Consider the following 10,538-nt stretch of genomic DNA (forward strand, 5'->3'; position numbering starts at 1 on the left):
GAAGAACATGAATTTCGGGAAGCCAGGGGCAAAATACTGTGGACTGAATTGTACCCAAAATTCATATGTTGAAGTGCTACCTCCAAACGTGACTATATTTGGAGAGATGGCCATTTAGATGTAATTAAGGTTAAACAAAGTCATAAGAATGGGGTCCTAATCTGATAAGACCTTTGAATAGAGGAAAAAAATCTCTTCTCTCCTCTCTCTCTCTCACTACCCTCCACCCGCTTTCCACATATACACCAGGTAAAGGCCATGGAGGACACAGCAAGAAGGCAGCCTCTGCAAGCCAGGAACAGAGGCCTCAGCAGAGACCAAAGCCGACACCTTGCTCTTAGACTTCCAGCCTCTAGAACTGTGAGAAATGGATTTGTTGTTTGGACCACCCAGTCTATGATGTTTCATATGGCAGCTTGAGCTGACTAAGACAAAAATATACTGGGGTGGGGGGGAGGGGGAGAACAGAGCACCTCAGGAACCTGTGGAATCACAACCAAAGACCAAACTTTTGTGTCATCGGTATCCTGGAAGGAGAGAAAGGTGGGAGTGGGGTCTAGAAATGTATTCCAAGAAATGATGGCCGAAAATTCTCCAAATTTGGCAAAAGGCATAAATTGATGGTTTCAAAAAGCTAAGCAAACAGAATAAATTTAAAGAAATCCACACAAAGACACATCTTAGTCAAACGTGGACTCTCAACACAGAGCACAGGTTATTTTGTTCCCAAAATAACCTTAAAAGTTTCACTGAAAAGAATATACATATACAAAGATGTCATCTGCTCCTACCCAAGAGTAAAATGGTGAAAAGCATGTATTTAAGGTCTTTTCATTTTCTACAACCTACTATGCAGTGTCAGTTCAGGTCTACCACTAAATGTTACTACGGTATAAAAAAGTCTAAGGTACAAACTACATACAACAGAAGAAAGTCTTCATAAATACGTGCACTGTTGGGTAACTAAAACAGATGAAAAACGTCAAAAGTCCCTCTGAACTCCCCCTTTACAGGCTGCAAGTCTGACCCTGGGAGGCCACATGATTCCCAGTAGGAGATATCTCAGTAAGCAAGGTCTCAAAGGCACGAAGTGCAGATGCGAACTGCCAGGCCAACATTCCCTGGCTTCGAGGAAATCTGCCCTCGTGGAAACTTTGCAACTGACCAACTCGTTAAGTCTCTACTTTTCTTGGGTCTGAAGACTCCCTGGAGCAGTTGCCTCAATCGCCATCTCTTGAGTTTGTTCCCCTAGCTCTCTTTCCATCCTTTCCATCTACCTCCTTCATGGCCTTGTGCTCAAGACTAAAGGCAACTTCCCTTTCTCCGCCACTCCTGACCCTGGCAAGGTCATCATGAATTCTCAATCTCTTATTTGCATCCCTGAAATTCCCCTAAAAAACCACTGATCTCTTTTAAATCCCATCCTCTTGGAATGATGAGGCTGCCTAGCCCAATCGAGATGCCCTCTTTCTGCTATGGCATACCGTATTTGTCTCTCAAGGATTTGGTAGCTTACATACACATTAGGGTGTTGGAAATCATTTTCCTTTATCTCCTGGGAAATTCATAATGTCCTCCATCCATCAGGACAATTCAAAGAATGTAAAACCCTTCTTTCACATTCTAAGTAAGCTCTGTCCCATATCAACAAAGACTTCTCATGAACACCTTTTTTGTAACAGTCTTAAATTTCTTTGTAGCCCTCACAGCATAAGTAGTAAATGTTCCATAAATATGTTCTGAATGTACCATATTTACAGTCTTTATCCAGTATGGATTCTCTTTTGTTGGCCAAAGGCTGAACGCTCACTAAAAGCTTTTCCATATTCTTTGGCTTTCCCTCTAGCGTGAGTTTTCTGGTGCTTTGTGAGGGATGAGCTCTGGCTGAAGGCTTTCCCACACTCCTCACACATGTAAGGCTTCCCTCCAGTGTGAGTTTTCTGGTGGTGAGAAAGGGACGAGTTCTGGCTGAAGGCTTTCCCACATTCCTCACACATGTAAGGCTTCCCTACAGTGTGAGTTTTTTGGTGCTTTGTGAGGGATGAGCTCTGGCTGAAGGCTTTCCCACACTCCCCACACTTGTAAGGCTTCTCTCCAGTGTGTGTCCTTTGATGGCGGATAAGGGCTGAACGGTCACTGAAGGCTTTGGCACAGTCACTGCATTGATAGGGCTTCTCCCCCGTGTGAGTTCTTTGGTGCTGAGTCAGGGCCGAGCAGTAGCCAAAGGCTTTCCCACACTCGGTGCACTCATAGGGCCTCTCCCCAGTGTGAGTTCTCTGGTGCTGGATGAGGCCTGATCGATCACTAAAAGCTTTCCCACATTCGTTACACTTGTAGGGTTTCTCTCCAGTATGAATGACCTGGTGCTGGGTAAGGAAAGTGCTCTGGCTGAAGGCCTTCCCACATTCGGGACACTCGTAAGGTTTCTCTCCAGTATGAATTCGCTGGTGTTGAGTGAGGTATGAGCTCTGGTTGAAGGCCTTACCGCACTCACTGCATTCATAGGGTTTCTCTCCAGTGTGAATTATGTGATGCCGAATAAGGGCCGAGCGGTGGCTGAAGGCTCTCTCACACTCGTGACACTTGTAGGGTTTCTCTCCGGTGTGAATCCTCTGGTGCAGAGTCAAGTGTATGCTCTGGCTGAAGGCTTTGCCACACTCGTGACACTCATAGGGCTTCTCTCCTGTATGAATCCTCTGATGCAGGACAAAAGCTGAGTAGTAACTGAAGGCCTTTTCACACTCAATACACTTCCAAGGTTTCTCTCCGGCACAAATTCGCTCATGCCTCACTAGATCTGAATTCTGCTTTAGGTTCTTTTTAAATGAATCACAATTACGGAGTCTCTCTCCTTGTTGTTGAACAAGTAATGACCTCCGTCTAAAATTTCTTCCAAATTCATCACACTGGTAACTTCTCTCCCCAGAAGATTTTTTCAGAGTGACAACTTCTTGTACTAAATGTTTCTCATGGTTTTCCTGCTCACTCTCTAAAGAATCCTCACATCCACTGGCCCCTTCCTTTGGAAATCTTTCTATTAACATTCCAGGGGTTGACTCTTCTTCAGAAACATCCTGCTCTGGGGTTAGCTCCTTGCTCTCTGGTCTTGTCTCCCAGTCTGATAGAAACAACAAAAACGCACATGTATTACTTCCTACACTGAGAGTAAAGTAATTGATGTGGTAGGAAAATAATGAAACAAAGAAACAAAAAAAGCTTACCGGGAACACATTAACTTGAAAGCTGTCAAAACAGCCTTGGAATTTGAGAGAACATGACAACAGAAAGATGACTAGACAAAGAAGTACAGCTGATACAGGGGGAGGGTGAGCAGGCACTCACGATTCCTCTGTCCAGCCAGGTGGGAAATGGGAAAGAATAACGGACCAAGACTAAGCAGAAGAGATGTGGGGAAATGGCAGGTAAAAGAGTTTGGGAGGCAGGGCTGGGATCAGAGAAAGATGGTTTTCCAGGGACCGCCTACTGCCACCACCCACCAGAGCCTTGTCACTTCACACCTTGACAATGAGCAGTGTTAGCGCATTCCTGACCACCAATATTTTCCTGTTCCAAAATGTCCCAATCACTGCTAACAGACTAACCTTCCAAAACGACCCCTCTTACACAAAAATCTCTGTTGGTTCCACTGCCTTGAGATGAGACACCAATTTCAGAAGCTAGCATTCAAATCATCATGAAGCTTAGTAATTACATAGCAGCTGATCATCACTGACTGCCCTACGCCCGACAAACTGGAAAGAGTAGAACAGAACCAAGTTTGTTTCTTTTAAATGAGTAGGGGATACCTGCCTCCCAAATCCTAAGCTTCCTAGTAACAGTTTGGGGAGAAAAGGTTCATTGCTAAAAATGTTTAAATATTTCCAGACTTAAATGGTCTTTAATATTCATTCCGAGCATGATGCTACATGAAATAAATGAATACTATCCAATGTTCTCAACTACACATCATAATCAGGGAAGTGCCTGGGATTTTAAAGGACACATAGGTAGAAATAGGTTAAAGACAAATGGACCTTCAGCTAAAGAGAGTGGAAGAAACAAAAGCCTCAAAGACACTTGCCTGTCTGGTGTTAAGGGTTCAAACTGGAGAACAGAGAAGGTCTAACAGTTAGGCAAGTAGACTATTTAAGGCCTTGGAAGAAGGTAGAGAAATACACAACTGGCAGAGTAGGCAACTCGCTGTAGGGAATCCAGCATACTCTGCTGCCTCAGTTGGACAAGATTAAACTAAAGACAATCTAATCATCTGGGAGCCTATTGTGGTAATTCAGTCTGACAGAAGTGACAATGACAAATCCACAACATCTTTCAAAATGTTATGACCAGGACATAATCAACAGACACCATCTGGTTAGCACAGAGCCAGCTACTGTTCTCAACATTTCTCTTAGATTTTTTTCATTTGATCCTTGTAACAACCCTATGAGTTAAGTGCTCTCATTATCGCCATTTACAGTTGGGGAATCTGGGTCACACAGAGGATTATTCACTTGTTAAAGGGGCCAAGAGCTAGTGAGTGGCTGAGACTGGCTTTGAACCCAGGAAGATTGGAGCCCAAGTCTGCGCTCGTAACCACATGCTACACTGCCTCTGTTTAGACAGAGAAGAAAACTGGGAAAATGCAGATATCCATTTATAGTCATCACTCCGAGACAGAAAGGAATATTCTGCACAGATCAAGGAACATACACGAAATGGCCTGGTTTCAAGCCTTGCACCCAAGCAAATAACTAACAAACATTAAAATATTGACTTCATTTCACATTATTGGGGGTGGAAAGTGTTTACTTTCTAAGACATAAAATTATGAATTTATAGCAGATCATTACCCACAGAGGGGGAGTGTGGCACGGAAGGGACTTTGACTTTTCCCTGGGCCTAGCAAAATCTGGAAAGGCTTCCCAAGCATTTCAAAGGCACTTTTCCCAGTGCTCACCTGGGTTATGTCCCATTTCCACCACTGGCTCACCTGGACTAGTTGCTTTCGGGACTTTTCTCTCCAGCTCCTCCCCATGCTCCACCTGAGAGATTACACCAGGCTTGGAAATCGGCAGCCCTGTTCATGGGGAAAAAAAAGGGGTCCAGTAAAAAGTTCAGAGTTAGCTCCCTGGCCATCAGGAAAGACGGTAAAAGAGAGAGAAATGGGTTCTGGGTTCTCCCTTGCTAGTATGCAGAATGCAGCAGGAAGGTTGAGGCAGGGTCTATCTGAATTCAGAAGAATTGGGTCGCCCGTTTTTACCTCTCCCTGGTCAAAGAATAAGCACCCATTTCTTAAGAGGTGTTTTCACCAGAACTTCGTGGAAACACCAGTGGTCAGAGAGTAAAGACAGATGCTACCTCCTGGCGGATGCGATAAGAAGGAGTCTGTTTCTATCTCTCTGAGTGTTAAAACTATACCCAGAAACAGAAAGCAGAAACTGCCGGTCCTGTCTCGGGCCTTCCAGGGATTAAGACTCTTAGAATCTGAGAACCTGAGTGCTCTAGGAACTGCGGAGGTAGAGGCACCACACCTGGCAAACTCACAAGGGCGGAGCTGGGGCGTCCTTACCCAGCAAGACCAGATTCCTATGCTTTTCCTGCATGTGTCCCCGAGGAGGGTGCCGCTGCCCCCACTGGGTGAGAGCTTCAGCCATATCCCCGATGAGCACCGACTTCTGAAAAAACAAACACATTCATGCTCACCAAGGGACTTCCTTCCAGAAGCCTCTGAGAAGGACTCAGACTAACAGCATAGAAGGAAGACAAGCAGGGCAGCAAGGTCTCTTCCAACACTGAGATTCTCTGGTGTATAGTCATGCCCCCATATCTGTGGGAGACACATTCCAAGACCCCCAGTGGATGCCTGAAACCACAGACAGTACCAAACCGTATATAAAGTTTTTTTCCTATACATACATACCTTTCACTTAAAAGAAATACTTTATGGCTTCTCGTTGGCATATCTGAATCTCAAGCATCACTATTCCTTTGCTTTGGGGCCATTATTAAATAAAATATAGGTGATTTGAACATAGGCACTGCGATACTGTGACAGTTGGTCTGAAAACCGAGATGGCTACTCTAATAGGTGGGGATCATATATAGTGTAGAGATGCCTGACAAAGGGCTGATGCACATTCTGGGTGGGATGGAGTGGGATGGACAGCATGAGATTTCATCATGCTACTCAGAAGAGCACACAATTTAAAATTTATGACTTGTTTATTTCTGGAATTTTCCACTTAATATTTCTGGACCATGGTTGACCCCACGTAACTGAAACTGCAGAATGTGAAACTGTGGTTAAAGGGGGATGACTGTATTTGCAGCCACAGACTTGCTCCTTGCCTCCATGCATCAGGACTGCATGTCACCTGCAAGTAGGAAAGAAAGCACCTTTGACATAAAACCTAAAGGTAACAAGTTATTAGTTTATGTACCAATAAAGTAGATTAGAGAACTATAGAAATCCTTACTATTTAGACATGGGAAAGTGGAGAAAATATAATTACTAATGAAAATATAATTATAATTTCCTTATGGTATGCTTTTGAAATATAAAGAAGTTCAAGAAATATTAAATATTTTTCTCTCTAGTTTTCCTTAGAGAATAAAATCAGTCCAATATATATTAAACATTCAGATGTTTGCTACATGTCACAAAGATTTACTTGTAAAACAGTATCTCAAACCCAAATTATTATGCAAGGTCCCAAACGCTCTTACCATTTCTCGTAGTGGTCAGATGGGTAGAGCCTCGCCCTGCCTCAATCCCACCATACACAACTGCCCTGGCATTCTCTGTGCTCCAGCTGCTGGCTGCCTTTCAGCTGTCTGCAGTGTGTGCCACGCTCCCTTTGGCCCCTTTCCACGTGCTGCTTCCTGTTCCTGAAAGCTCTCCATACCTAGTCTTTTAAGCTATTTTAATCCTGCTCATGCTTCACATCTCAGCTCAGATGTCACCTCCTTCGAGAAAGCCTTCTTTGATCCTCTGGGTGGTAGCACCAGGCCCCTTCCTTTCTTTTGGCTCACACACACCCTGAAGGGACTCTCTGATCAACATGTCTATCCCACTCGGGGAAAGTTCCCCAAGAGCAGAAACCAGGCCTGTAATTGCTCGCTGTAGTGGCATGAGCAGCTGGCACAGAGCAAAAGCACAGCGAACATTCATCATACAGCTGAAGGAAGGAAGGAACACTTGAACAAGAATGAGCAGGAAAAGTTTAAATGAGGTGTTCTATAAAGTGTGCATGGAAATGGAGATGGGGAGGGGAACAGAAGTGTAGCAAACACTGAAAACATTGTAGGAACATTCACTCCAGCCTAACCTTGACCGATGACAGGCACAAGGTTTAGACTGTCTATTCAAATGTGGGTGAAAGAACAGGGTGGGTAATGCTCCTTTGAATTTGCTTATTGTAGATAAGACAAATATCTAATAATTTTTCTATTACGAAATGTCTATACAACTTCAATTTAAATGAGACCCATTAAAATAGACCAGTCCCTGAGATACTAGCAAATGAATCAGTCTTACTCCTCTTGGAAGCATCACTGTCACGACAGCCCCTGAACATATGTATGAACATAATGGTTAATTTTGTTTATATCCAGCATTCTAACGTTTATGATATAACCCTTCAAAAACAACTGGTAAAATAATTCATCTAATGAAATAAAGTTAAAAGAACTACCTACTTTGAAAATCCTCTACTCCAAATAACTTAACTCTTTATTCTAATACTTGAAGTATGAACTCACTACTCTTTATGGTCCCTGAAGGCCAAATGCCTCAGCGATGATCAACACAAGCAAATGCAGCATGTTCACCTTGTGGGGCCTCTCCAGACTTCCATGGGCCTTCTTTGCCTTTGGAATAACACCCACTGGAGATTTACCTGCGGACTGCCTACGACATATGCCAACTTCCCTCACCACAGTCCAGCTCACTCCACAATGACACACACACCCCTTGAAGACCTCCAACTCTCTCATAACTTGGGAGACTTTTTTTGGCCAAGCTGTTCCCTCTCTCAGAATACTCCTGTATTCTATTTTCCAACTACCTACTGTCCCTTGTTTTTCAAAGTGCAACTTTTATCCCAGTATTTTTTTCCCAGATACTCTAGAGGATGAAAACCTCTTCTATGACCTATTATACCTTGTCTGTACCAGTCATTTCTGCATTTTAAAAAAACATATATTTCTTCTCATTGTTGAATTATTTTATCTATATCTGACTTCCTCAGTAAACTTCATAGACAGGGGCAACTGGCTTTTATATCTTTGTTCCTCCACCACCAGGCCAGTCACAGAGCTAGAGAGCTCTAAGTGTGCATGAAGCTCTAAGTGGCTAGTGAAGCAATGCCGGGAGGGAAAGTTCTGCACAGATGAGGAGCATTTACTGTGAGGTCCACCACACATCAGTTCATCGGAGTGCAACCAGTGGGCTAGGAATCAGGGCTGAGTAATTCCATAACTATGGAAGAAACCATACCCATGCTCTAAGAACATAAGAAAAAAAGAAAAAGAGGAGTAATCTAGACCCACCTGGGATGCAGGGGTCAGCAGCACAGTGGTCACACCATTTTTTGGGTTTCCAGCATGGGGAAGGTCAGAATCCTCAGAAAGAGACCCTACAAGAGACAGGAGCCATGATGATTTCTCGTGCCTCTCAGTAAACTCGCAGAAACTGCCATACACAGCCACTTGTCACCTAAGAGCCAACCCAGGGAACCATGGGACAACCCCATAATGTCCCAGACAACCGTGACCAAGGCTGTCTCAGGCTCCTCCGCCCTTAAATGCCAGCGGAACTCCGCTATGAGGATCTGGACACATAAGTTAAACACATGTCTATCTGCCATCTGCTGAGTGACAGTCAAAATAGTACTCAAAGTGTCTGTGTCAACCTGAGACTCACTTAATGACTCGTTTCTGTTCTATTCCAAGCTCACTGGATGCACGGAGACTAAATTCTTTTTGAACATTGGCTTTTCAAATACAATACTGGCTTCCTCAGGAAAGCGATGGGTTGGTCTTGCAGGCGGAAAAAAATCCAAGATTCTCAACAAATCCTGTGACTTCTCAAATTCTGACTTTCCCCATCTGCCAAATGGGTCTAATACTCTTCCCATCACCCCCTGGGGTTCCCGTGAGGACAAAAGGAAGTCGTTGTCCAGTCAAACTGTCAGACCTGTCAATGTGGGGATAAGGGAGGCTTGCACCATGCTGCAGGCCCGCAGGCACTGCAGGTAGCGGCTCCCCCTCCTGGAAAGGGCTCTCCCACAGAAGAGAGACGCTTCACCTTACCGAGCCGGCCCGGATGGAGGGCTGCCCGTCTCCTTCTATCCCTCCAGCAGGCACCGCGCCGCATCCCTCCAAAATTCTCACCTCTGCCCCCACGCTCCATGGCGCCTCCCTCCCCGGCCCGCACAGGAGACTCCCGCCACGGGACTCAGGGATCCACCGCTCTGTCCACCAAGAGGCCCGGGTAGGCGCGTGACCCTTGCTAGGCCGCACGGCGCCCCCCCACCCGGGGGGCCTCCTGCCGCCCTCCGTCCAGCCACGCAAGCTTAGGAGGACCTGCGCTCAGCCCGCCTGGACTCCAGGCTAGACCTCACGCCAGACGCCGAAGAAGCCGGGCGGCAACAGAGGCGCCTGGGAGCCGGCGGGATCAAGTCGCGCCGCCCGAACGCGTGGTCGAACTACACCTCCCAGAACCCTCGGCGCGGCATGGTGCATCACCGGACGCCGCGTCCCACAGGCCCTCGCGGCACGTGCGTCAGGCAACCCTCCGCGGTCTGAGCAGTGTCTCCCGCGAGGACGCTGGTTGGTCCCCGGCCTGGGGCGTTTGGTCTCTCGGGAAGACCTTTCCCAGGCAACCGGAGAGCCCCCCCTTCCTTGAGGCCGACTCTTGGCTCTGGCCCCAGAAGATGCCCCCGGCCACGCCAAACCGCTCCTTGCTTGGGACCATCACTCCCCATAGCTGGACCCCGCTGAGGGCGGCGCCCCCACTCCCAGCGGTCCCCCCTCAGCTGTGTTCGCTCGGAGGGGAGACCCCTTTATCGCACCTTTTACTGCGCGTACCGGTGGGAATGGAGACTACCTCATGTAGCGCGGGATGTTTATTCCAGCTGCACCTTGGAGTAAGGACAAGTACAATCTCAGTCCCGTAAATCACCGCAATACAGAAACAGCCAGGTCCCCGCTGGTCCGGCTGACCTCCAGGAGCCTGGAACCTGCAAGTCCTGCCGACTCCCACCAGCTCGGGAGCCGCTGGCCGGGGTAGGGGTGTATCGTTAGGCTAGTGCATGCTCTCGCTTGTCTTCCCACTATAACCAATTTCCTATTCAGCTCAAATTCCCAATCAAATTAGCCTGACTCTCCGTGTTTGGATACAGGTCGCAATGTCCGTTTGTCCTTTCTCTAATAGAGTCCCCACTTTTCGCTAGGCCTTGCGCTTCCCAGAGTAAAGGTTACATTTCTCATCACCCCTACCTCTTGCCAGAGGGATGAAGGAAAAGTGATTCTTAAAG

General features: G+C 46.4%; 1 protein-coding gene across 1 annotated transcript in view; it reads right to left on the bottom strand.

Annotated features, from left to right (window-relative positions):
- Window positions 1-599: 599 nt before the first annotated feature.
- The window catches only part of ZNF2 (zinc finger protein 2), a 25,674-nt gene continuing 15,735 nt past the window's right edge, over window positions 600-10,538 (bottom strand). Inside the window, exons 7-11 of the mRNA XM_015587435.2 lie at window positions 9,394-9,456; window positions 8,551-8,636; window positions 5,570-5,675; window positions 4,991-5,077; window positions 600-3,118 (exon numbers count right to left, since the gene is read on the bottom strand). Of these exons, the coding sequence (XP_015442921.2) occupies window positions 1,764-3,118; window positions 4,991-5,077; window positions 5,570-5,675; window positions 8,551-8,636; window positions 9,394-9,456 (1,697 nt within the window). The 3' untranslated portion in view covers window positions 600-1,763. The remainder of the gene's footprint in view (window positions 3,119-4,990; window positions 5,078-5,569; window positions 5,676-8,550; window positions 8,637-9,393; window positions 9,457-10,538) is intronic.

Source organism: Pteropus alecto, unplaced genomic scaffold (assembly GCF_000325575.1).
Source record: "Pteropus alecto unplaced genomic scaffold, ASM32557v1 scaffold223, whole genome shotgun sequence".
Lineage (NCBI taxonomy): Eukaryota > Metazoa > Chordata > Mammalia > Chiroptera > Pteropodidae > Pteropus > Pteropus alecto.